This window comes from Euwallacea fornicatus, chromosome 17 (assembly GCF_040115645.1).
Source record: "Euwallacea fornicatus isolate EFF26 chromosome 17, ASM4011564v1, whole genome shotgun sequence".
In the NCBI taxonomy this organism is placed as follows: domain Eukaryota; kingdom Metazoa; phylum Arthropoda; class Insecta; order Coleoptera; family Curculionidae; genus Euwallacea; species Euwallacea fornicatus.
The window spans coordinates 4,105,701-4,133,697 of record NC_089557.1 but is presented as its reverse complement, the minus strand read 5'-3'; the positions used below and the strand labels follow the sequence as shown (position 1 = coordinate 4,133,697).

Below are 27,997 nucleotides of genomic sequence, written 5' to 3'. Positions count from 1 at the left end.
TACTTAGATTTTTCAATACAAGACGAATTAAGTACTTACTGATACATGTCCTTCACCAGAACATCAAGATGTAAATAAATCTTTTGAAATTGAACAAACGTTTTTTTAACACTTTAATATTCTAATAATTCCAACAGCAATGGATATGTTATGGCATTGCCAACAAACAATTAATTAAAAACCAATGTGGGATATGAATTTGGTAACTTTAAAATTATAATAACATTACAAACACGGATGCTATCTAAAGAGTCATAAATTTCTCTATCTAATATGTGTGTATTAGTCACCATTATTAATAAAACAAAGACAATATGGCATCATAAAAATACTGTCGGTTTTTTTTCATAGCAGAGCTTCTCGATCGCCGTATGACGGTTAGACACGGCGTCTCGGTTTTGCGTCGTGACGGCTCCACTCTCTTGTTCAATTTTTTTTTAAACCTATAAGACTTTAGAGTTCAGATTAGACTTCAGGGAATTCTAAAACTGTTTATAAGCCTTCATGTAGGAACGCACAAACAACAAAAACCCAAGTCGCTGACTGACCAAATTCCCCCCCGTTTGTGCGATCTCCAGGCGGCCTTGACAACTGTTTTCTCCTTAGCCTAAAATTACATCGCGACGACTTACAACGGCGGCAGTACACGAATTTTATTACTGATGTGTTGTTAATACCCGTTCATCCGCTTGTTTAGTGAAGACAACAATCAATAAGTATTTGCTCGTGCCTAGTGAAAAAATATCCATCCAACGTGATAGTGATGTTATGGTGATAACTTATCAGCTGGTACATTCATCAAGTATTCTCAACGGTTAGGTGTGTCGAGAGGTTTGTATGGCATCATGAATGATGATAAACATTTATGTCACGTCAAGTCATTACGTGCGGGTGATGTCGTCGCATGGGGACGGCCCTAAGGGATGTTTTTTGAGTAGTTTTTAATGAATATACTAAAGCGGTGACCAGAATTTATTTGTTTTTAACGTGTGGGGCATGTCTTGTATATCGATTTGATGGACCTAGCCTCAAAATTTGAAGGCAATTGCGCCATCGTGATGGGCGTCATGCATCGACGCCGGCGCCATGTCGCATGCGAGACGCATGTTCGCCATTGAATTCATATGAAAGTAAAAAAACAATAATAAAATAAATAGTAAAATGGCCATAGGGGCAAATTAACAAATCGTTCACATGCCTAACCTCATCTACTGTTTCAAAATAGACAATACTATATTTGCAGTTGCCTATGAGGTCATTTGAAATCACGATTTTGCTGCTTTTGCTACCTCACCGTTCCTTGAAGTTATTATTCAACAGAAGGAGAAATATGATTCATAGTTAAATTCTTAATGGTAACACCACAACAAATGGAAAGATAAAGACAATTTAATGGCTTGGAAACATATTAAACTTTGAAAAACCAATAGCAGAGAAAGCAATATCCCTTGTCAATGCAATAAGAGAACTACAAAAAGAGACTTCCTCATCTTTATAGAAGTTTTCAGGGTATTCAATAAAATCCAATTTCAGTTCCAGTGGAGCTCATGAAGATTCTCAAAAAGAAATGAAACTATTTGAAGCTTTTTGATGCTGCTAATCAGTAAAAAAAATATTCAAGAGTTCCATGCCACCTAGAAACGTCTGAGAAGCAATCTGACTCGTGAAATATCTGAAAAGAACCACATTAGGGAGCTTTACATTCGTTATGCAAAAGCAATTGTCACACTTCCTTAATGTTCCTTGATACATGTTGGACTCTATGAATTACTTCTGAGTAGTTAGTAACTTTGAATAGCCTTTCAAGAACAATGCTATAAATCAAACACATTGATCAGACTTCTCAGTCCTCATAACAATATAAGACATAAGAAGAAAGTAAGATATAATGAGATAAACTACCTTGAAAATCATTTCTAAAAATATCTAAATTTAAATAAAAGGGATAGGCCTATGTCTTTGACCTCTGGAATAGCTAAAGCAACTTACAAAATATCATAATAGTTCTGAGATTTAGGGTTACTTTTGTCCTCCTAATACATTTTTAAAGGGCATTTGCGAGAAATTTTTGTATTAAATACAGTTACAGGTTCGTCATTTGTCTTCCTTTGATTGCAAATTCTCATTTTTTAATTTTATTACTTTTTAGTTTCTTTATTTAAAGTAATTATGAAAATTGTTAAAATCAACTAGACTATTTGTATGTAAAATTCTGACTGCCGATTCCAAAGGCACACTTCAGAAATTTCTAGATGATTTTTTATTTCTAAAAAACACACTATCGTGTTGCTTTTCAATAGCGAAGATTTCAATTAAATCGGCAAAAGCATTTTTAAAAAAATGATGAAAAACCGATTTTTTCTTCTATGCTTTAACAGTCGATATCTCAGAAACGGAATGATTTCGGATATTGTATACAGGGTTACTGATAATTGGACGAATTCCTTTGGGAAGGTGATAGGGCACAAGTTCAGGAATAAATGGTGAAGTATAAGGTAAAGAAAAAATATTTCAACACTCGCTAAATTTTTAGTTATTTCAATTTTTTTTGTGAAAATATGATGAAGCAACTACTTACCTGATGGCCTTTCCCAGATCTTTTCCAATATTTATCAATATGATCGAAAAATTTGATGAAAACATGCAAAAAGAATATTTGCAGAAAATCTCCAAAAAAATTACTTCCATAATTCTTGAACACAGATAACATCCCAATTTTTCCTATGTATAAAAATTCTTAGTTTTAATACTTAAAAAAATAATAATAAAAAAATTCAGCCCATTTTACAATAACAGCTATGTTGTTTACGTATTTTTTAGCACATTTCTCTGGAGTTTCTCAACTTCTCAAGTATTTTCACCTTGAATTCTATTTCCGAACATTTTGAAATATCAGCACTTACAAATTTTAAAGGAATCCATTGAAAAAAATGTAAACATAATTTCACCATTATTATTTTTTCATTAGTATCTAGAAATCTGGAAAAATGGTTTTAATCATCCTTTCATTCAACTTAGCTATTTTAACCTTTTCAAATTTATCGGTTGTTCAACTTTTATTTTCACATGTGTGGTTCATGGTTTCTTTTACTTTTATGTGCGTAACATGCATAATACAACATAGCAACGCACGTTTTTCTAAGCATTATTAGGCCATCCAAAAATGACTTCTACAGTGGAAGTATGCCGCCTGCACGCAATCTGTGCAAGACAAAAGTATTGAACAGGAACGTAGTCAGCCCATTCTTCAATTAAAAACACAATAAGCGATCTCATTTTAAAATAAAACAAGTTCAATCCTGGAAAAAGATGTCACATGTGTGGAATATCGATCGTTCAGACAGCATAACAGACCAATCAGCCTCGACGAAGCTACTGATCACAATGGTTTGTTCACATGGATGTTTTATTTTCGTAAAAGAGGGTATTTGCCAATATCCAACATAGATGTTAAAGAATTGGCACATTTATTTTTCTATATTATTTTTAGAATTTAATTTAATTATCATCACATTTTTAACCGGATTTCCAGAATTTCCCAAACTTTCTACCTGAATAATTGCTTATTGTTTATTATTTACAATGTATTTGTCAAACTAGCCTGCACTGAGATTAATTGAACTTTCTTGGACTGTTGTGCGTATAAATAGCCGTAAATTTCAGCCACCTACTCGTATGTCTCAAATTAATTTAACTAGTTTACGTAGGTCGAAATTTATGGGTTTCATTATCTGCGAGAATTGTGGTAAACTCGTATTAAGTTTTTGCATTTTAATTTTTGCTAATTAAGAACTTAAACATTAAATTCTTGTCACTGCCGTATTGGTGCATACAAGTTCGTGATACTGAAATTTCATGTACATCATGACGTTGGTGTTGTTAAAGTGATCAAGCCAGATTGCGTATGCATAAATGAACTTCAGTGTTATATATTGCAATACCACCTTACATGGTAAGACCTTCAGTTATGTCCCCAATTTAGGATCAAGTGGATAATAAGTATATAAATATTACCCAGGAGCAGTCCAATTCTTCAGAGATCAAGGAGGTTTGGACGCTGAAAGAATTAACAGTACCATTTATTTGATCTGGACGAATGGTTATTTAAACCTCGTTTATTAAGCTTCCAGTAATGTATTAGTCAATATTTAGACTGTTAGTGCTAAAATTCCATTTATCACCTCCCATCTGCTCCATGCGCACATTAAGAGGTAGTTGTTAACACTTGCCTTCCAAAGTAAATAATGAAAACTTTATTTATGCGTTCGAAATCTTCAGATATTGAAGACTTCCCAGGACTCATAAAAATAGCATAAAACAAAAATAATTTTAAACAAAATTACGAGAATTTTGATGACTAAATTACAAACACAATTAATTTGGAACGATGGGATAAATGTGAAATATATGTAAGATTCGCGGTTCAAAGGTGGAGAGAAACGATACAATTCTCAGAGCACTTCTTTCTTCTCCGTGAACCAAAAATGGAATTCCGATACAACTCGGTATCCATACACAGAACACATCCCCTCTTTGTGAGAGAACCGATAAGATGGAAGGACTGTCCGCCCTTTTTCCCACGGATACCAAACCCCTAAACGTAATTCTCACCTACGCTAAAGGAATTTATACACAACCCTCTCTTCCCACGCTAATCTGGGGAAGAGCTTGGCACCAAAAGCCTGTACCACTTTCAGTTAATGCCAATTAATGATCTTGACATAAACAAGAAATGCGAGAGAATTCATGACAGCCCTTTTAACATTTTCTCGTACTTATCTTGGGAGGAATTTAGAACCAGAACCCCGTAATATTTTCAGATAATTGATTAATAGTTTTAATATGGACAAATAATGCTCACATATATATAAATCGCCAAAATTAACTGTTAAGTCTAGTGTAATTAGTGGATTATTTAGCGATATATTGCTCTCCCCAATGCTACGCCCATGTAGCCCACCTGCTGTATTGCTGTTCTCAGCGCTGATTTGTGTTTTGTCTATATGGCGTTTTGATTAGCGATATTGCTAAGGAATTTTCCGCCAGTAGTTCAGTTATATGATCACCCCATAAAGGCTTATTGCCTTGATGGTATAAACATATACATAATTCTATGACCGAGTGTTACGTTTAGAAGACCATAAATTGTCTTAGGCTAATGTTAGGGATGCCGAGGGAGATTCGGATCTTACATGGGTTTGTTGGTTACAGTCATAACATAGACCAACAGATTTATTAGTCTGGCTAACGATGGTATTTTCGGGGAGGGGCTCAAAACGAGCATGTTTTTCCTAGTTAGTTCTTAAGCTGATGTGGTGACCGAATCAACTCAATATATTCAGATCGTAATCCATTGAACAATAAATTATTTATAAAATAAATAATTATTTTTCTTTATGTTCACGATCCACCGATAAAATTATTCCAACCGTCCCCAGCTGAGAAATTTGCTCAGTATGGGTATTCAGCGATAGGCCTTAGTCGGCCTAATCAACCCGACGATCAAAGAGGGCGCAAGCAATAAATCGCGGTACCACTTAGACATAGGGATAAATACAGGGTGAGTCGGGAGGATCGTGCCAAACTTCAGGAGCGTGTTGTACATGAAAAATAAATGTAAAAAAACTGAAATGTTGTTATCCGATTTTCGTTTGTTTACAAGTTATAGCGTAAATAAAATTAAAACATAAAATTTAAAAAATTTATAAATTTCATCAGAAAATTCCATAAATTAATACGTTGGATCGGTCGTGGTGGCCCTATTAGTTGGCCTCCAAGGTCTCCAGACCTCACACCACTAGACTATTGTTTGTGGGGTTGGTTTAAAACTGAAGTGTACAGAGTAAAAGTGGACTCTCAAGATGCACTAATTCAACGCATTAGAAATGCTGCAGCTGCTATTAAAGAAAGACATGAAACAATCAGGAGCGCAACGAATGCTCTTCATAGACGAAGCCGAAAATGTTTAGAAGTTAATGGCAATATTTTTGAACATTACACATTACTATGATATCCAAACCAAGTTAATTTATGGAATTTTCTGATGAAATTTATAAATTTTTTAAATTTTATGTTTTAATTTTATTTACGCTATAACTTGTAAACAAACGAAAATCGGATAACAATATTTGAGTTTTTTTACATTTATTTTTCATGTACAACACGCTCCTGAAGTTTGGCACGATCCTCCCGACTCACCCTGTATATCAGCGTCAGCACTTGAGTTTACGTTAAGAAATTTCGGGAACCGATATTCACTTACTATTCAACACCGGTTCCCATCACACGCCTTGCCGTGATCTGTTCTGTGTAAAAGGGGTGTTTTATCATTCCACACAGTATTAAGTATTTCGGGTCAAACAAATCAATAAATAAGTTACCGAGTACTTCATGAGTCTCACTATTTCAAATCACGAAAAAACAATTCACGAGGGTGGTTACTCGCGCCGAATACGAAACGAACCCCCCTAGCCCGAACATTAACCCAATCACGTTTTAAATAAGTTATAACAAACTTTGGGCTAAAGCACTGTAAACTATATGTATGTTGCGATGTTCTTTTGACAGATCGTCTTTCGATGCCACCCACCTCTGCAAATTATGTCCCATCGAAAAATTTACTTGACCCGCAATATTTTAAAAATGAAATCAGTTATTAATTTTTTCCAGGCTTCCTAAACGCCAATGGCGATGTACCCCCACCAGCAACATCCAGTCGCCATCGGGTGGCAACAATACCACAACGCATACCCAACCATTCACTACCAGCAACCACCAGGTGTGGCCAATGGTTACGGTTGGCATGGAAACGGGTATGGCTGGCAACTGGACCCTAAATCCTGGCACACTCCTCCAATTTATCCCACTCTCAATGACGAGGTCGTTGAGGAACCTGTGATTCAAGTTGAAAAGGTGCAGAAGCAGAATGCTTGGGTGAGTTTATAGTCTAAAACTTGTTACTTACTAATCAAAATGTCTAACTGCTACCTCAGAACACGACGGAACTTTTTATGGGGGTAAGTCCCAATTTTCGTAGATTTCTGACCTTGATCTCAGAGTTTTCAGTTGCGCTGTAAAATTGCAAACCACTGTAAAAAATTTTATTATTTTCCAATCTTCATTCATAATTTGTTGGCATTTGAAAATATTTTGTTTATTCAAGTCCTTTAATTTGGTTTAACAGTTTTAAAGATATTCTTTGTTATACAAAAGCAAACGAACAAGTAAGTTTGGGGGAGAGTCGACTCTAAGCAATTCCTAATGATACATACTATGTATGAGCTTTGAGAATTCTGAAGACCAAAAGAGTCACTAGGCCGTGGGGGATTAAGTTTTTTTCCTAAAATTGGATAAATCCTTGGCCCACTTCAATGATAATCGATTATACACAATCTTCCTTCAGACCTGTTGCAAACCTCATCGTCCTAATTCGCGCGGGGACGATGGCATTTAGAAAAGGTCTGAACGCCTGGAAAAAAGTCACGAAACAATAAGAACGATCCAGTTTCACCCTATTAAAATCGAGCTAAATGTTATTTCCCCTCTCAAATTAAAAAAAAAATCATACACGCCTTAATATCGACATTCACTACATAATACAGAGTGCGGTTGTTGATAAGGGCCAGTATCTCGTATCCTGTCAAGTGTTACGCGTTCGGTTTAAAACTATGAGGGAACTCAAGCCTGTTACCGAAGATCTAATTGTTAAAGTTTCGGTTAAAAACCCTCCGAGAGCGACTTACATTTTTAAACCAAAAATTTCGAAGCATTCGGTGGCGCCGGTAGAAGAGAATTTCAAACCGGTGCCTTTGAAGAGAATTACTTTCAAGTTCGAGGAACAGCAAAAGGAGCATTATACAGAGGTTGAAAAAGCAGTTTCCGGGATTTTTAAGAATGATAGTATCAAATTTATTGATGCCAAAGAAGGACAAAATTTGTCAGTTGGTAGGGTAGAATTGGAAAAGAACCTTCGGCATACTTCTAAGGAAACCTTACTCTCTGGCGATTTTAAAAACAGTCTTGCCAGGAATAAAACAATTTACAAGGTATTTTATTAATTATTATTCAAGCTCATACAATATCAATCACCACATTCATCTACAGAATGATCACGCATATTTTTTAATTACGTGTGTTACACTAAAGCACAATTAAATTGAGTGAATTTAGTTTTAATTTATCACATATCTTCTGGGTTATCAATATTTAAAATAGAATATTAAATTATTTCAATAAGTACTACTTATGAGTATTCTAGGAAGTGCCGCTTTCATGGCGATTTCTCGATTCAAATTCGTATAATACGGAAAGTCCTAACGTTTTAGAAGGAAAGCAAAAATTGATTCACAAATTGCAATGAATATTTAGAAGGCCCACAAAATCAAATACAGATTTGGTGTTTCGACAAATATTCATTTACCTGTCATCAAATTTATATTACAAAGCAACAGTTAAAAGTCCACTTTTCCAGTTTGGTGAAAAAGGTTCCGGCTTCAGATCCAGAGGTGGGCCACAAGACTTCTACAAACTCAGGGACGAGCAGATCGAAAATGGCGCATTGTTCGAAGATCCAGACTTTCCAGCCACAGATTCCTCCCTTTATTTTAGCCAGAGACCCGACAGGCATTATGAATGGAAGAGGCCGCATGTAAGTTTTCATTTCTAAATTTATGAACGGTACTAAATGGTTTTGTGTCCATTCTAAGGAATTATGCGATAACCCACAATTTTTCGTTGAGGGTTACTCTAGATTTGACGTGCAACAAGGGGAATTGGGGGATTGCTGGTTATTAGCTGCAGCAGCGAATTTGACTTTGTATCACAGATTGTTTCTGCAAATCGTACCTGATGATCAGGATTTCGATGACAAGTATGCAGGGATATTTCATTTTAGGTGAGCAATATAATAAAATAACTTTTCCGCATTTAATGCCAGTTGAAGTAGACACACGTTTATTCATACCTAAATACACATTTCAGGGCAATATATAAGCAAAAATGTGTAACAATCTGTAAATAATTATATTTTATATAGTTTTTAGTAGTTAAATGAGTCATAAAACTTATCATTTGAATTCGTATCTCCAACTTTTACCATTTTTGACGATTTATGTTTCAGATTTTGGCAATATGGAAAATGGGTGGATGTAGTGATAGATGACAGGCTTCCTACATACAGGGGCCAACTTATATTTTTACATTCAACTGAAGAAAATGAATTTTGGAGTGCCTTACTAGAAAAAGCTTACGCTAAGTATGCGTAAACGCATTTTGTGCCCCAATATCTCTCTATAACAAAACCTCCAATTTCAGATTGCATGGATCCTATGAAGCCTTGAAAGGGGGCTCTACATGCGAAGCGATGGAAGATTTTACTGGGGGAGTAACTGAAATGTATGAATTGGAGGCTGCACCACCCAATTTGTTCCAGATCATGATTAAAGCATATGAAAGAGCTTCGCTTATGGGATGTTCCATTGAAGTATGTTCTTTAGATATTAAAATTACTTTTTAACCTATTTCTCTCTTTGTTTTAAAGTTAATTGTATTACGCTAATTACTTTCATAGCCTGATCCAAATGTGTTTGAGGCACAAACTCCCGAAGGTCTTGTTAGGGGTCACGCGTACAGCATAACGAGAGTCCAATATGTAGATATCCAAACGCCTAACGTTACTGGAAAAATTCCCCTGTTAAGGCTGAGGAATCCTTGGGGAAATGAGTCCGAATGGAATGGAGCTTGGAGTGATGGGTAAGTTTTTAGAATTAATTCGATCTTGCCTAATGATAAAAGAAAAATCTTGGGTTGGATCTTGGCCCATTATCAGGAACAAAAAAATTCTAAGCATCTGTTTTTTCCCGAATAATTAAAGAATATTGTTCTTGAATTCCATAGAAAATTATTAATTTCCAACCCTATGCATTTCATAGCTATATACGGTTCCTATGGATAAATATATCCGCCTGATCATTCATAACTTGAATTTAACTGTAGATCTCCTGAATGGCGCTTCATCTCCGAATCAGACAAGGAAGAACTGGGTCTCACTTTTGATACCGATGGGGAGTTCTGGATGTCTTTCAAGGAATTCCAGAAGTTTTTCAGTCGTGTAGAAATCTGCAACTTAAATCCAGATTCTCTATCTGAAGAGGAGCTACTGGAGGGTAACAAGAAGAAGTGGGAAATGTCAGTGTTTGAGGGCGAATGGGTTAGAGGGGTTACTGCTGGCGGGTGCAGAAATTTCTTAGGTAGGTTATATTGCGGCTATCATCAAAACATTAACAAATGTTGAAATGTCTAATAAAAGTGTCAATTATGTATTAATTATTATTGTATTTAATTATTAATTGATTTGTTGGGTGTTTCTATACGTTAGATTCTTTTTGGCACAATCCTCAATACCGAGTAACCCTTACTGAAGTGGACGAAGGCGATGAAGAAGGAAATTGCACCGCTATAGTGGCTTTGATGCAGAAAAATCGTAGACAAATCCGCAACACTGGTGCTGATTTGTTGACGATAGGCTTTGCTATTTATCATGTAAGCTCATTAAGATTTCACCACCTTCTGCCAGTCATTACGTTATTATAATTCCAGCTTCCATACCCGGACAGGGTCCCCAAACCGCTAGACATGCAGTTCTTCAAGTACAACGCCTCAGTAGCTAGATCTCCGTCTTTTATCAACTTAAGGGAGGTTTCTTGTCGTTTCAAACTACCCCCTGGCTCCTACTGTATCGTACCGTCCACTTTCGATCCCAACGAAGAGGGCGAGTTCATGCTTAGAGTGTTCTCAGAGAACCAGAACAAAATGGAGTACGCTTCAGATAGTATACCCTCGAGGGTGCCGCGGGAGGTGGAAGAAGAAGACGAAGAGGAGAAGGCTCCCGGTTATCATCCTCCACCTCCTCCGGATGATACGCCTTCTGCTCCATACTCTGGATATCCCTCGAGTCCCGGCGCATCTCATCCGGGATATCCTCAACCCGGGGGGTATCCTTATCCGCAACCGGGAGGATACCCACAACCAGGAGGGTATCCACCACCGGGAGGGTATCCTCAACCAGGGTTTTATTCTCAGCCGGGAGGTTATGCACAACCAGAGGGTTATCCCCAACCTGGGTATTCGAATCCGCAATATCCGGGGTATCCAGGGTATCCTTCACAGCCACAACAGCCGTCTAGGAATAGAGATAAAGGGGATCCGATTATCAATTTCTTTAGCAAGTTGTTCAAGTAGTAGTATCCGATATTTCAAAGTTATGAGATATCTAAGAAGTAAATAATTGAAGTATTGGGTAGATTTATCGGAAAGATAGTATCTATGGGAATAAATCGTCTGAAGCGTCTATTTGCAACCTAACAGTGGCTATACCCTTCCACAAAATTTGTCAGTAATTCAATATGTAATTTGGCTCTAAGAGCGTAACAACCAAAATCCAGATATCTTTACTAGGGAGGTAGTGTCCCTAGAACGAATAAAATAAAAGTTGCGTATTAATTAATTCATGAGATTGCATAGAAATTATACCGCTGATAAATTTAACAATACTTTGATTTATTGATTCGTAAGCTGGGGGTTTGTTTTATGCTAAAGTGGTTTGGGTTCGGACATCCAATTACCCAAAGTTTGCGCTCAAATTCAAACCAGTTTTCTCCCCAGATAAAACCTATTAAAGGCCACTCTTGTTCTATCAATAAAAAAATTGTTAAAGACGCTTACAAAACAATTTTATTAGATATCATGATTAAAATCCACCATTTTTTCTTGAAAAAATCAGCTATTAAATGACAACTTTACCTCTATTCCTACTCATTTATTGCTATAACATTTGCATATAAGTTTTGTTCCATTTTATACAACGTGATCGTTTTTCTCGAAGACTTGTAATTAATGAAGGTGCAAGGCAGCTAGATGAATGAAGAGTATGCCTCAAGGGAAAATTTTTCGTATATTCAAATCGTCGATTTTTCGGGAAATGTCATGTGTTCATCAAAATTTGCCACCGATAGTCCAATTTTAAATAATATTTTAAATAATGTTTCCTGCACATTGTACTACTTCTAAATATAAATTAATTGAAATTGGAAAATAAAACGGCAAAACATGAAGGTTTAATATACAAAAAATCATTGAGAGCGGTTTTCATTCTTAGTTCCTTGGAAACCCCTCATTTCTCCGACACTTTGAACATTTTCTGCATTATTTGATTAAGACTTTTTAAATACTAATTTAATATATTAAGGCTTGAAATGGTGGTGGTTATGACTAGTAAACATTGTTTTTGTACTTACAATTTACTTGAAAATAGGATTTCTGTAAAATACTCGAATTTATTTTTTGTTTTTTGTTTATTGTTTATCTATGTTTAATTGCATTTCTTCACCGCATTTTTTTGTTTGTTGTTTTTACAGTTTGTACGTGCCTAATATATGCTTTCCCAATGTTGTTATTGTTACCACTAAAGACAATATTTCAAGAAGAGCCTAAATATTTTTTAGGTTTTGCAATTTAGTATCGAGTTGAGCATACCAAAGTGCAAAAGTTCTCACCCTAACACATCCAACAATAAGTTCAAAAAGAGCTATACAATATGTATATATTTTGTTTCACTTTTATTACTCTTATTTATTTTTTAACAACTCAATAAATCAAATATAGCTGCAGACATGCAATTTTATTTTAACCTGCTCTTATGCTCACATATAACATATAACCCCTGCAGCACTTTAATATTTTACACTCTCATTCCCATATGTTTCATTAACGCTAATTTCTTTTCATATAGGGAAAATGACCAATCCATTGGATACGGCGATTTAGACGAGAAAGTAAGTCGCACCCCATCATTTATAAACCACTTCCCTCATCGATCTCTCACGTAAACTTAGCTTTTCTCCTTTCAAACCATTCGAAGAACCTCTCATCGAGAAATCGAAGAGTGTTAATTATAGAGTCAGTAAGGTTACGAAGAAAAGTTGCATATTCATATTATAATTATTATAAAAGGTGAATTTTGAGGGAGTTATAACCTGTAGATCGAGGCGGAGCCTTCACCTGAAGAGCAGCAGGAAACCGATAAGGTCTTTGAAGTTTTTTTGAAGTTGGCTGGAGATGATAAGGAAGTGGACTGGAAGGAATTGAAGGAGATTTTAGATTATTCTATGAGAGATGGTGAGTATAAATCATTGGAATTTGGGAAATGTTAGCGTAAAAAAATGCAAGACATTTAATGATGACGTTATTTAATCATCGTCGTTTTTTTCTTCAAATTATTTTTTTTGGCCTCAAAGTAACAAATTCAATTTTATAGTCGATTAGGTAATATGATAAGCATTAACAAAATTTATTTTAACAATATTAGGCAACAACTCTTAAAACATTAACTCATCAGCAGTAGCACCCTCCGTTTCAATACTATCAGGACTCACCCTACAAAAAGGGCAGAATCCCTTTTGTAGCAGCTGCAATTCAAAGTCATCTACGTGAAACGCCTTAAAGCATGAATGACAAAGAGTTACATGAAGTTCTGGCAATATATTCTTGAAGAACTGAAATGGCAAAGGGGAGTTCCACTTGCAAACCAGTACGGTCTCCGTTTCCAGCATGAGTAATTGCTTTCTATTCAGAATTATAGGTTTATATTGCTTATTTTCCTCTTGGTTGAAATCTGGTTTAAAAACGAAAGGATCTGAATCTTCTTCGAAGTTACTAAGTTGTAAGGTTTGTTGGTCTTGTTCTATAGATTCAGTAAATCCTTCATTTTCTTTGGATGTAGAGGGGGTGTCAATTAATCTTAAAGCTTCTTCATAGGAAATGTCTTCTTCTAGGGTGAATTCTATTAAAGGTAATAATTCGAAACTTACAAATGAAAAAATAAAGGGTTGCCCGCAGTTAATGCAAGAATTCACTCCGCTAATTAAAGGGTTGTAAGTAGAGCATCTGTAGCACATGGGCAGCAACTCTTCCGAGTCATTATAGGGCCTGGCCTTGCAGGCAATGGTAGCTATTTCTACTTGCTCTTCAAACTTTTTAGGCACCTTTAAGTTTGTTATTTTGTCAAACATTTGCTTAGCTAACTTATTAGCACCTAGTTTCCTCGCTTGCTTGGCTAGGGTGAAGTATATGGCAAAAAGCGATACTCCTTGGGGTTTTTGCTTGGCGGTTTCTACCAACAGGAACTTTGAGATATTAAACAACGCTTCCGGCATATAAGAAGTAAATGGCTCTTCTAGGTACTTATGAATAGTATTGTAAGCATAATAAATTTGCGCCAGCAGCTCATTATCTCGGAATTTCTGCAAGTACCACCCCAACTTATTCCCGCTATCTTTGGATAGATCCAAATACTGTCTGGATATAATCCAATAATAGAATGAAGCGTCATCGAACCGGCATTCGCTTACTGCATTCGTGGTAAGTTGCTGGAAAACCTTGAAGGCTTCCTCAGACTTTCCCGCCTTATGAAAAGCCTTTTGGGCTTGCACAAACCTGTCATTCTCTGCCAACCACTGCGCGTAAGGCACATAAACAATGGCGTTGTATTCTGGTTGATCCTCTACAATGGCAAAAGCTTGCGCCCACTCATTCGCGTCAACATGTAGCTGTACCATTGCAGCTGAGTCTCCAAGACGACGATATATTTCTGCAGCCGAAGCTGCTTGTCCCATGTTTTTAAGGTGTTGGGCGATGGAGTTTAATGAAGCTTTGTCTGATTTATCCAGGCGCCTGCTCAGGTCCACCAGTTGATCGCTCCAACCTTTTTCAGTGTAGACCTCTATTGCTGACGCAAAGTCTCCTATAGACACATACATGTCAGCTGCAGCTTTGTGCTCATTGATGTTTCTGGCCCAATCTGCCTTCTGCTTGATAAGTTCGTTGTTGTCTTTAGATCCCAGGAAATCTTGAGCTTCATCAAACATGCGTAAGTCGGTATACATAGTCAAGGCTTTACCTCCTTGTCCAGACTTCTGGAACAGTCTTGCAGCCTCTTTAAGCTTCCCTTTCATTGCAAGAATATCACCAACTATAACATCCTTATTGTAGCTGCCTTTCTGTTGTTGGTCCTGCACCTCTTGTATTAACTCTAAATAGTTGAAGTCTTGCAATTTGATGAAAGACAGTCTAGCAACTTCAAAGTCCATTTTTTCCAAGGCGGAGTGCGCCAGCTCTTCCCAATCTCCATCAGTAACTCCGAGACATGCGATTCTGTAAGCTTCAGTGAACATGTTTTTCTCTATGAATTGATACATTGGGGAGCTAAGGGGCAATTCTAGCGTTGTCATATTGGAATCATTGAGGCAAAATACTTTAGAGCCAGAGACCCCTACTACAAAGCCGTTTAGTTTCTGTACGTGTGCAGGAAAATCCATTACTTTAATAGAAAGAGCATTGGCACCGCTGAATGCCAGCATTTCTTCGTATAAGTTATTGAAAGCTACACTATTGGCATTATTCTCTTGGAAACATAGCTCGCCATTTTTCGCTTTAAAGACTTGTAAAAGACCAGTTTCATCTACCACTGCCAATTTTTCTTTCTTTTGACTCATATCCAAACACCGTACTCCATCATTCACTCTTACTTTCAGTAAGGGGTGAATGTTATCCAAGTGCACCTCCCAGACTTGCCCGTTCTTCAATCCAAGAAGTAAACCCTCTTTTCCGGGAGGTCCTCCGATGTTTTTAATGTATCGAATAGGACTATCGAAAGTCCATTGCTTCTCCTTATCACCGGAGAAAAACATACTTTGCAACATTTTTTCTTGGCAAATGATGAGATGGTTAGTACAAATTACTAAAAGGCTGCATTCCAACTTTTGAGGAATCTTTTCTTTTGCTCTATAATGCATGTCGTTGGTGTCTTTGGAGTAGAGCTCGTAGATAACCACTCGTTCTGGTAATTGAACCTAAAACACAAAATTATACAACAATTTATCGTGTCCACCCAATTTGTAATTATGAAAAATGAAATTGATGATACAGAAATTCATATGGAGTAGCATTCATGTGGATACTTACAGCAAGTCTGTCAGTGTAAATTGCAATTTTCTTTATGAGATCTCTGCATTTGATCCTGACTTTCTGTTCCGTAATCAAGTGTTGAATGATAATGTCAGTCATGTTCTCTCTATAAGCATACCTCTCCCTGTGTAGCCCATGTACCATATTGAATATCAGCTGGTAGAAGGCTATAGTCCCATCCTCACACCCAACAGCCTAACAAATTACTTATTACACTACTACATTACATTTAATTCTTTAATACTGCTTAATATTCTTTCTTAATTATTAACCTTACCACAAAACTACCAGTAGGGTCAGCTTCACAGCACCAAATCCATGAATTCTGCGGCTCCCCAATCATCCCCAACTTTATCCCCTCCCTCGTATACAATTTACAACACTTGTTCAATCCACTAATCAGAATGTAATCTCCTTGAGGAAAGTACCTTACCCTCAAGGCATTGTAGCCTAAACTCCTCTCCTTCCCTACCAACTTCCCGCCAAGGGTATAAAACGAGAGGGTCTTATTCCAGTCTGTCACACACAAAGTATCACTTTGATCCCCTTTATTCGTGTTCCAAGCAATAGCCCAAATGGCCGCTCCTCCAGGCCGCTCAATCTTCATCTTCTCTTCCCCCAATTTGTTTCTTATAGAGACAGTTCCATTGTTCAACGCCAGCGCTAAATATTGACCGTCATTGGTCCAGGAACAAGAGTTGATTCTCACGTTAGTTTTGTGTTTTTGTACAGCCTTTTGATCAGCACTCCAGAAAGCAAAGTCGCTGAGGGAGCAGCTGGCTAAATGATGACTAAGAGGGTTGAAGGAGACGCATTGCACAGAATCACCATGGCTATATTTGAGCAACCCTTCCAGTTTGTTAGACCATATGATGACTGTCTTGTCAGCGCTACCGCTGGCGAATTTTTCTCCGTTTTTGGCATAGGAGACAGTGTGAACTTTATCTTTATGGCCTTTAAGAAGCTGAATAAGGGACCCTTCGGAAGCATCGTAGACCAGGACATGGTTGCCTCCGGCTACAATTAGCTGAGTGCCGTCGGGATTGAAGCACAGATCGTAGATACTGAAAGAATTTAAATGGTTAAGATTAAAATTTAAAATGGCATGTTTTGTTGATTTGTCCTACCACAAACTGGGGGAAGAAAGATCAAACTTGTCTAAAACTCTCAAATCTTGCTAGACATTTCTTAAATCATTTATACGGGGCTTTACAAATTTGTTGCTCATCATTAGGATTTTGAAAACTATGAGGTAAAACATCTTTGGAGAGAAGTTTAAAGATTTTTGGGAATTCATGAGGTGTCAAATATTATAAAAAAAATTCTGTTTCAAAAACATTGTTCCTTTTTCTTTCTCCATGTATTTAATTTTATTTCTGTCTCCTCTGGATATATGTATGTATGTGAGTTTTTTGTGAAAACAGTTTAAGCCTTACCACCCTGGATTAAGAAACGTACCTAATTCAAAAGTTGAAAATGGCAATTTGGCAGCAGCTTTTTTTCTACCTGGCGAACTATGATGTCCGAGTTGAGAAGTCAAAAGTGAAATCATGTTGTCAAATTTCATCTCAAATATTTTAAACAGTTTCTTAATTGAATATATCTGCAATAAAAAAAATATTTTCGTTAAGTTAGTTCCTGGGGTACCAAATTGCCAATTTTTCTTCAGACTATAAGATTTTTGAACAATAAAACAAAATACAGGGAGAATTTTCAAAACTGTGACTGAAAAGATAATCCAATATAGAGTTTAAAAAAAGTAGATCAATCTGTTAACCACAGTCTCTGAGGAAAAAGAATAGGACTGTTATTATCCCATTTTTCATTTTGAAGTCTCGTGCTCGCTCTACAGGATGTCAAAGTTGCAGCTTTTAAAATGTTTTTATTTAATAAGTCAGATATTTCTCAAATAATTAATTATCTATTTGGTAAACATATTTAGCTTAAGAAGCCTCATATTATAAAAACAAAAAATCCAATATTAATTTTATAGTTAATAAAAATAAGGAGTTAAGGTGCATTTTGTACCCCTAAACTTGTTTATTTTTATGCCAATGGTTTCCAATCAAAATTTATTTAAAACTCCATACATGTTTCGCAACTTTTTATCTTTTACAGAATTTTAATAGAGTTCTTTATTTGAGAGAAAAAATAATTAAAATTAATGCTTTGCTACTTGTAAGAAAAACTTTTTTATTTATTATTTAATTACTGTTTATGTGTTGGACATGTATGTTGAACAGTATTTGCTGTTAAATTTTGAAAGGATTTAGACCTGGATGGGACCAATTTTTATGATAAAAATACTTCATTTAAATGCAAATTTAGTTTTATCAATTTTATCATTGGCAATCAAATGGTTTTTGAATCCTTTTACAAGCTTCTTTTACAAGATGCATTAATTTCAATTTTTTTTCCAAAACAAAAAATTATAAAATTTTTTAAGAGACAAAAAATTGTGAAAATTTATGGTGTTTTAAATAAATTTTGATTGGAAGCCATTGGCGTAGAATCAAACGAGATCGAAAGAGGGGTGGGGAGAGAAAATGTATCTTAACCCCTTATTTTTGTTTACTGTCAATAAATATTAGATTCTTTTTATAATTTAAAACTTCTCAAGCTAAATATGTTTAGCAAATGTAGAATCAATTCTGCGGGAAATATTTGACATATTAATTAAAAACATTTTAAAGGTTACAACTTTGACACCCTGTATAACGAGCACGGGACTCCAAAATAAAAAATAGGATAATAAAAGTCCCATTATTTTTTCACAGAGAATTTGTGGTGAACAAATTAGTCTACTTTTTTGTAACACCCTTACCGCTGCAATAAAAAACAGCTTACCTTTGACCATTTTTATCGCTGTCCTGTATCCGATCGACCCATTTGGGAATAGTCCGCATCTTCTACTGAAACCTTTTCTCTTCACAATTGAAATTCACAACTCAGAAACCATTATCAAGGCCCTTTGAGCTGTAAACAAATTCACACGTTTTCTACGGTCACTTCTTCTACACAAATGAAGTCAAAAGTCAGATGCTAATGGTCTGTTGACACGCTGAAGCCGTCGCCAAGGTAACCAACCGGTCAGGTTTATTGGCCTACTGCGGCTACCTGTAATGTAATTATAATAAATATACAGGGGTGTTCAAAAATTTAAACATAGAAGATCACACTATAACCAGTACTAATTTCGCGCAGAACTGATAGCGGGAAGTGGGGTCTACTACAAAAAAGAACAGAACGGCCTGAATGCCTCATCGGTACCCCTCACTGAAGTGTCTCAAACTACGGATGAAAACAACTTTTTGACCCAACTATTAGGGTTACTTTGCGGGCACTTCTGCAAAGACACACCTTTGGCGGAAATAGTGCCTAAATCTGCTCAAAGGACACCTGTTTTGGCAACATTTGCCGGTGAGGAGGACATGTGTGTTGCATGCTGTTATGAAATTCTTTTTTACGGAAATGACACATCGAAATAATGCATGTTGCATGGATTTTTTTTAAAATTTGCACAGAACCTAGTTACTTCTTATCAAAATAAAATCTTATTTACGTTCCTTTTTAGAACTAACAAAATCAGGTTTTTCCAAAGACGTCTGCAGAAGTCTTATAGCTATGATGGACACTGACCAATCAGGCAAACTTGGATACCATGAATTCAAGTCCCTTTGGGTGTCTCTCAGGAACTGGAAGGTAAAAATAGGATCCAAAACAAAATATAATATTACCTTTTATATTCGAAGAACGCTTGGTCTTTGTACGACATTGACAAATCGGGTACCTTCAGTGGATTTGAATTAAGGAATGCACTGCAATCTGCAGGGTACCGCCTCAATAATCGGGCTGTCAATGTGCTGATGCATCGTTACGGAAACAAAAATGGTGAAGTTAAGTTCGATGATTTCATCATGTGTGGAGCTAAAGTGAAAACTATGATAGGTATGATCATGCAATAAGCTGAGGAAAGTATAAGTTAATTTTGATGATTTCAGACACATTTAAAGCTAAAGACAAAACTGAAACCGACACTGCCACATTTAATTTGCAAGAGTGGTTGGAATGTACTTTGTACACTTAAGTACTACCAGCAGGAAAATCAAATAAGAGCTTCGATATTATGACTATCGTGCACTATATTTATATACTTTTAGTCCTTTTTTATTTAAAAAAATTAAAGCTTTATATGTGATATATATTTAATATATTGCTTAAAGAACAATCTTACAAATACAGTATTTAAATTATGGATTTATAAAATTCAAGACAAGTATTCTTTTAATACAATGTTTAATAAAGTACTTTAATTCATTTTGTGTTGTTTTCAAGAAGAGTGCATTAAAGCTTTTTCGATAACAAAATAGTTTGTAGCATTACTGCTAAAAAACTTATAACATCTGAATTAAAACTTGGAAGTTGGTGCTATTTTACCATAAAAGTGTAAAAACCATATTTTCTGCCCGCCATGGGTTTTTTCAAGGGAACTTTTTGAAGGTGCCCTGTACATTAAAAGAAAAAGGTCGAGGTTATTGTTAAATAGGGTTTAACGTGGCGCCATCTAAACGTAGCCTATCGAGCAACGATGATTTTGTTGAAGCCTTCGATTCTACAGTTTTAGAACGATAAATATACTGCTCCGAGATGGCAGTAGGGATAAGATTTTTGAATCTGAAGAGTAGAAAGTTCCCCGTGTATGACGTCAATATGGTTTAAGCAGTACAATGCAGTCCTGCGCAATATCAGCAAACACACGTCATATTAACATCATTTCCAAGGGGACTTCAACTATCCATATTCAAGGATCATGTCTCCTGCATATTCAAAAAACTTTTTAAAATTTAAGCGAGCGTTTGTAAAAAGAATAAAGAAATTGTTTAAGATGGTATAGCAAACTTTGGCCACTTTGTCCTAAAAATAGCAGACATATGGTAAAAATGATAGGAACTATGTTTTTTTTCAAAAACCATATTTGATTAGCTGATAAAGTTGTCCAGTGTACTTAATGCTTCATCTTTGTACAAAAAAACAGGAATAGATTCAGTATTAGATGACAGATATCTTTTTGAGTGAAGAAAATGTTCTTGTAAACCACGGAAGTATATAAAAATCTATCCTTATATCATCGCCTCTGCGGAAATTACTCTCTTAACAAGTTATCAAGATCAAGCCTTAAGTTTGGGGGTCAAAGACCTATCCGTACCTCCACGTGGTGACCTCTGGATGCCTCCTCCTCCAAATCCGGGTAATCAACCCCGGAGGAGGAAGAGAGAGGTAACAAACACGGAGGGCAGAAGTATGGATGTTCAATGGCTAAAGATGGAGAGTGTTTAATCGCAGGCCCACTGAAGGAACGACCTATTGCATCACCAGAAACTAACCCTTGAGACAAACACGCCCAGAACGGCCATACAGGTATGGATGCTAAAACGTAAAGAGAAACATCTCAAGAGATATTGTAAACATGCATAACTATTTTTGTTGCCGAAATAAAAAGCAAAAATTTTTGTCGGGTGCATACATCAAGATACAGGACAGAAAGGAGTAGACAAAGTGATTGGAAGAAGGAAGAATGGGGTCCTTCCTATAACTTGAAAGGAAATATATCGAGCATGGGGAGGTGTGCAACAATCACAAAGGCTGTCTCGATTGCACGAACGGTGAAAAGAAGTACAACCCGACAGAAATGATCTGAAAAGAGAGTAGATCTTCTAAAAACATGAAAAAGAGAAGAACATAGAATCAAATAGCAAAAGACAAGTGAAGTAATTGATAATAACTACTTCTAGTCCTCTCTGGCCTTGGTGATATATTCCCGACGGACAGTTCCGGAATCGGAGAAGGTTCTTTCATCCCGATATTTTGAGTAGGTAGGAGCTTTGGTGAATCCCATCCTATCAGGTTGCCAAAACACCAGCCCGGATGTCTTTTGAACATTTTCCTTGCCACAAAAAGGCCTCGAGTTTTCGACACCTAAAACTCGTTTTTAATGATTTGGTAATTTTGCTAGTACGATAATTACCATAGAAACGATGAAATTTTTAACTCAAAGCATTGGTTAATTTCCCAATTTCAATAGGAATTGCCTTGCTGGCAAAGATTGAACCAGCAGTTTAAAAAACCGAGTCTACAAAAGTCGTAATGGAACTTAAGACACTTCCATTAAAGGATTTGATGCCTGGTGAACTTCCTTCATAAGTGAAACCACTTTTTCTATCTTAAAATTTCTTGGCTTCTCTTTTCTATAAAATGTATTCACCACTTAAAATTAAATTATTTTAGTAAAACAACGCAAAATATTCTTGAACCATCGCTGAGTCAACCTGTTTAATATTCAAAAAGTGGTATAGGAATTACATCACGTAGACATATGTTAACCATCAGGCAAAGTCATGCAAAGTAACATTGTTAAAAGGCTAATTTTGCTAAAAATACATTTATGTTTTTGTGGTTCCTTAATATGGTGACTTCAGTGAGGTCGCTAATCCCAGATTAGATATTCAAATTTGGGTTTTTCATGGAAAACTAAAATAATCCCGTGCCGTTCAATTAATCAAAAAACTATGAAACTAGATCCGTAATATTAAGCCGAAAGATAAAAATCTCCCATTTTAACTAAATGAAACCGTCTGGCCAGCAGAAGGGTCAGAGTCACGTGTCATCGTTTAACACCCAGGTAACCTCACGTCACCCCCATTAAGAATAGAGTTAGCCAAAGGGACATTTTCACCTTTTCACCCCTCTAATAATAGTCGCGTGCAGGACAGCCGCTAGGCATCAATCTACATTAAGACTAAAAGGTTTCTTAATGAATTGGACATACAAAAAAGCACGGCGTAAATATGGCAGAAGAGACGTGTGGTTTGTGGGAAATGTAAATGTTTAAAATGGGGTCTAGATAGAGCCCTCTATCATCTCTCACCTGTCTGCAACCACAAATCAATGCCCATTAAGTTAATACAGGGAATTAAATCCGTGCACTTTTGCTTTGCAAAGGCAAATAATTGTCACCCAGCCGACAAAATTACAGGGCAGACCCCGGTTGTGTCATCAATGGCATAAAGACTGATAATTTGTGGTTAGAGCGAAGTCCCATGAAAGATTGCCGCAATTACTGTTATTCGCTGGTTCGGTAAAAGTGCCCATTATTCTGCAGGTACTATTTACAGTAACACCACACATGACCCACAAAAACCATCGTACTTTTATTGTTAGTTATTCCTCGCTTAAGCTTGATTTGTATATCATCTGGCAGTGTTGAATTTGCTTCAACAGCTTAGTCAACAGCAACGTGGCTTGAGGATTTCCGTACTCTTTATACCTAATTTCGGTATCTTGATTGTGTTCTCTTGATAACAAACACAACTGGCTTCGCTTCTCTTTTGGTTGCTTCACCTCTTGCTTCAATACTAACAGCTCTTTGTATAATATTATCTCCAAAGTGATCGCGTCCTCCCTCTTGCAGCTCCTCCAGAGAGTCTAATTTTTTTATTGAAATTTCCCTCATTGGACCTTCACTTTCAGCTGCTTGTTTTTTTTTTGGATTAAGTCCTTAAATCTACTATAGTATGGCATTCTTCTCGGCAAATTTACTAGAATTATGAAAAGCAAAATTATCTGTTTACATACTCAAAATCAGTATGCAGATTTGACAAAAATCTTTTTGGATTTTTTTCCTTGGCGTAAAAATTTTTCCCTTGAGTGCTGGTGGGTACTTGAATCTCTCGAAATGCAGCTACTTTTGGCTGAATTTCTGTATCAAGCTGACTTCCAGTAGTTGTTTTAAGACTCTTTTTCAGCTCTTTTTCCTGGAAGTTTGAGCTATTCTCAGTAACAGTCTTGGTATTTTGTGTCAAACAGGCGCATTGCCTTGTATTCAAATTTTTATCAGCCTTCCAATTTGAAAGAATTGTTGTCTTCATATTTCCCGATGGCTCTGGAGAACGAATCGCAATAAACTCAACATTAAAATAAATTGCTGGTTAACCAAAAAATGGTACCTACCAAACGAATCTTTAAACAGAAGACCTTTCACAGATTTTCTAGGACATCTAATTACGCAAAGTTAATGTTTTAACAGAAATTCTCATCAGTATGAGAGTCATAATTAGTGTTAATGTTTAAATTAAATTTAGAACTTTCTAGTTACGCAACTGATCTGGTTGGACATTAATTTTCAGTAGTTTGGTGACGTCATAAGTTTCCTTCGACGCTAAAAAATATTGAAATGAGCATAAATTCCGATAAAGCCAGACATTGCAGAATAATGCTGCTCAAATTATCAACATGTTGTTGAACCTGTTAATACAGGTTCTCTAATGAGAATTTAGAAGATTTTTAACCGTTACTGAAACAATCTTGGTACGTATCAGTGAAGCAGTGTTTTATCCCAATTATAACCCACCGGTAATCAATATAGTCTGAGTCTTTGGACCCTCTCTAGTATCCATGTCAACCTCGGCATCACCCTCCTCTATGGCCCCTTCAGGAATAGTCTTGGCCTGCTTCCGCAGCTGTCGAATGTTCAAAACAGTCTTCGCTAATGGATACCTGGACACAGATTCCCTGCAATCATAACGTATAGTCAATTTTAACTCAACTGTCACCAATAATAACTTACGACATATGAGAATTAATATTGGACACAAACGCCAAAAATGATTTGTTGTTCAGCTTCTCTGCAGCCAAGCCAATGTTGTGTATCAAAGTAGGTGAAATCCCATTCACGGGCTGCTTGTTCTTGATAATGTTCATCACTTGTTGAATATTGATTCCGATGTTGTGGCTCTGCGTCGTGGAAATTGCAGCACAAAAAGGGATCGTCTTCAAGTTAACATTTCCAATGTAGGCTTTGGTAACCTGTTTCATCTTGGAAGTCACAGTGGGTAGTTTATAGTTTTTGCTGTAAACCCACTTGACTTCAGTTCTTAGCGCTTCTAGAGATTTATTGGTAAACTGTCCAGTTAACTCGGCCGGGTAAGTCAGTTTGGTTATAGAAGTTTGTTCGGTGCCACTGTGCTCATTAATTGCATGGATGTTTAGAGGTGGCACATCTTCTTTTGAATGCCTCTCGTACTGTTCCCGGGACTTTTTCAAATCACTCTCATCAGAATAACTATGCTTCACGGCTTCATTGTGGTAAATCTCCACTAGGTTGGTATTTTTAGATTTCAATTTGCTGACCAACCGATTCATGATTACAGCAGAACACTTGTCATCCAATCCTGTCTTGGACTTTGCACTCACAGACTTGATCTTTTTCTCCATTCTGGCAGACAGATTAGTTATGGTGGTTTGCTTTCCAGATTTACGAACTATTCTCTTCAAGTCAAGATCTTTTGGCGCTATGCTCCTTAAACTCTCGATTTTTAGCTCTGGGACTATATCTATGTTCTTAGTTTTCACAGAAGCAACTAGAAACCATACCATTAGAAAGTGTTGTTTGGAATATGACATCTTTCCTTACTCGCATTTACTTCAAAAGGTATTTTCATACAAGGTGTGGTCAGTTGAGAGTCGATCTCTGAGATTTTATTGACAGGGTTGGTTATTCTGTTGAGAATGTTGCTGATGGTCCTGATGGTAGTTCTATTGTCAATGCTGATGTGGTTAGATTTTGGACAGTTTACTAGTATTCTCGGTGATTGAGTCGCTTTCGTGGCTTCTTGGTCCTGGGGGTTTTCCTCTTGGATAGCTGAAAGTTTAGTAATATGGGCTTAAATTGAGAGAATCATCTTGTAGACTGAAATTCGAATTTATCGTCATATTTAAACTCGTTTTAGAGAGATCTCAATTCGAAGAATCTTCCCCTCTTCCTGTAGAAGCAAGAGGTCATATGTAAAGCAGGTGAGGAGACTCTTTCCGAAAAAACACCGATGTAATGCATTTCTCTAATTTAGAGCGGTTATAGCTACTTTTTTTCCATACTAATAGTTTTATTATGAATTATGTTGCCATACTGCGATAGAATTTTTTTTCTCGATCATGTTGTCTACGGATTTCGGTCTTGCTCTCATATGAGACAGGGCCGATGCTGGTCTCGCGAAGCTCAAAGTCAACAGTTCCATTTGAAAAATTTTTAGCTACTAAAAAACTAAGTAGCAGAAACTTTAATGGAAAATAGCTGAAAACATCATTACTATTTCAATCAGTAATCGATGCTATTATTCCCAGCCTTCTACTTCAACGTTCGTATTTTTTATCAAGTAGTAAAACCTGTTAAAACTTCTTTAACTCTTTAGTTTATGCTCTTTCTCTCTTGTTTTCAATTTTATTTTATTTCTAAATACCTACTTGCATCTCAGTAATGAAGTCTTCAAAAATCCTTCCCCTCGACTTCTGATATCACTAATATACATATGTACATATTTTCATTTTCAATCACACACACCTCATTCAAAAAAAAGAAAACATTACCAATAGCCTCAAAGGAGCCAATCGAACTTTGTACATTACTTGTTTTCCTTTGCCTATGAGGCAGCCTATTCCGATTTGCTCCGTACATCTTCTTCATGCAGTCGAGCTGACCCTTCAAATAATTACATCTACTCTGGGCCATTTCAAGCTGATTGTTGATATCTGAAACGACGACTAACTTGAAGGTAAATTCACCTTTTAGTTTGATGGAATTGGTATGTTGTCAAACTTTACTATTTTTTTTATGTGCTAAAATAGAAAACACTCTTCCACTCCAACTCCACAGCCCTCCTCCGATCTTTCCCAGTAGTAGGCAAAGTTTGTAGATTGATTTACCCAGCTACAGATGCGGGTTGTAGACCCACGATGCAAGTATAAAGAAAATACGCAGCATACGTTCTTATAATTTGTTAGGTTCATTTTGAGATGCTTTATAAAGAGTGTCCCACAAGTGTTTCATTATATTTCAGTGGGTAATAGTACATTGAAAAATAATATGACTCCCTATATAAACCATATTCCAATAATGCTTCATTAAGAAGATACAGGGTGTTAAACTTAAAACACACCTGGAATATTTCAACGTATCAGAGTATCAATGAACAGGCGAGCTCAATTATGTATTGAACAAAATGGCCACCAATTTGAACAATTTCTATAATGTTATAGCAAATTAATAATATTTAAAACAAACTTAACATTATTAAAACCATTTAGAGAATATCGTGCATATAGACGGTATTCAATTTTTTACTGGCAAACGATACGTCGGACGAAAAAGAGTCAAGTGAGCATTTTTCTTCTAAATGAAATTAAACTTCTAAAAATAATTTTTATTTTGATAAAAACCAGTGGCGCACCATGTTTTTCTTTAAAAATGTACTGAGAGGTGTCCGTACGCACGTCACTGGTGAAACGAAAAATAGCCCTTTTGCATAAATAAATGCGTCTACATTAACTCTCAAAACATGCCAAATTTCACTTACATATCTCAAACGGTTTTGAATATATCAATAAAAGTTAGATTTTTTAAGTAAAGTTTAACACCCTGTATCTTCTTAATGAAGCATTATTGGAATATGGTTTATATAGGGAGTCATATTATTTTTCAATGTACTATTACCCACTGAAATATAATGAAACACTTGTGGGACACCCTGTATATACAACATATATAGCTTTCGCGAGGAAAATTGACCAACATTTTTCAAACAGTAACGAGTTTACTTGATAAGGAAGGAGAATAGCAAATAAGGGGTATATAGGGTGGTACCTTGTAACCTCATTTCGTATGGTTTGTGCCTGCAACAATCGCCACTGCTGTGGTCCCGGTTAATTGTTAATTTATCTGAAAAAAGGCAGAAGGAAATGTGAAAATTCGTCAAAAGCTTTGTGATTTTACCAGCAGCACTTAGCTTGTTTCCTTTTTCGTTATTTTCAGGAAAGTTACCCCTCATACTTATACCAGATACAAAGAAGTGAAGAGTATCTATGCAGCAGAGCAGGATCGACAACAATACAAATTATAAAAAAGTAAATAATAAAAAAATCATTACGT

The 27,997-nt window shown here is 36.2% G+C and overlaps 2 protein-coding genes and 1 long non-coding RNA gene across 7 annotated transcripts; 1 reads left to right on the top strand and 2 right to left on the bottom strand.

Moving 5' to 3' along the window:
- The first annotated feature begins 371 nt into the window (after positions 1-371).
- Positions 372-20,338, top strand: CalpA (calpain-A). Of its 3 annotated transcripts, XM_066292340.1 has the most exons (16): positions 372-831; positions 6,670-6,933; positions 8,471-8,647; positions 8,706-8,893; positions 9,119-9,253; positions 9,313-9,481; positions 9,569-9,750; positions 9,994-10,247; positions 10,376-10,539; positions 10,597-10,814; positions 12,788-12,830; positions 13,038-13,173; positions 19,225-19,440; positions 19,595-19,722; positions 19,773-19,968; positions 20,022-20,338. In XM_066292340.1, exons 2-16 carry the CDS (start codon positions 6,685-6,687, stop codon positions 20,105-20,107), a joined length of 2,541 nt encoding a protein of 846 aa, XP_066148437.1. In that variant the 5' UTR covers positions 372-831; positions 6,670-6,684; the 3' UTR covers positions 20,108-20,338. The 3 variants fall into 3 exon arrangements, with proteins under 3 accessions (XP_066148437.1, XP_066148436.1, XP_066148438.1); XM_066292339.1 differs by lacking the exons at positions 372-831; positions 6,670-6,933 and adding an exon at positions 7,361-8,045; XM_066292341.1 differs by lacking the exons at positions 372-831; positions 6,670-6,933; positions 19,225-19,440 and adding an exon at positions 7,367-8,045.
- On the bottom strand, positions 13,228-27,997 carry Oseg1 (intraflagellar transport protein Oseg1). 3 transcript variants are annotated; one of them, XM_066292338.1, is made up of 7 exons: positions 27,842-27,997; positions 27,713-27,787; positions 26,479-26,601; positions 25,490-25,717; positions 24,644-25,436; positions 24,428-24,588; positions 23,357-23,959 (listed from the first exon to the last, which is right to left on the bottom strand). In XM_066292338.1, exons 1-7 carry the CDS (start codon positions 27,894-27,896, stop codon positions 23,637-23,639), a joined length of 1,758 nt encoding a protein of 585 aa, XP_066148435.1. In that variant the 5' UTR covers positions 27,897-27,997; the 3' UTR covers positions 23,357-23,636. The 3 variants fall into 3 exon arrangements, with proteins under 3 accessions (XP_066148433.1, XP_066148434.1, XP_066148435.1); XM_066292336.1 differs by lacking the exons at positions 23,357-23,959; positions 24,428-24,588; positions 24,644-25,436; ... (2 more) ...; positions 27,713-27,787; positions 27,842-27,997 and adding exons at positions 13,228-15,905; positions 16,018-16,215; positions 16,298-17,084; positions 18,868-19,068; XM_066292337.1 differs by lacking the exons at positions 23,357-23,959; positions 24,428-24,588; positions 24,644-25,436; ... (2 more) ...; positions 27,713-27,787; positions 27,842-27,997 and adding exons at positions 13,228-15,905; positions 16,018-16,238; positions 16,298-16,430.
- On the bottom strand, positions 20,221-23,226 carry LOC136344673 (uncharacterized). The gene is made up of 3 exons (XR_010732991.1): positions 22,946-23,226; positions 22,046-22,265; positions 20,221-21,996 (listed from the first exon to the last, which is right to left on the bottom strand). It is a non-coding gene; the product is annotated as an uncharacterized lncRNA (long non-coding RNA).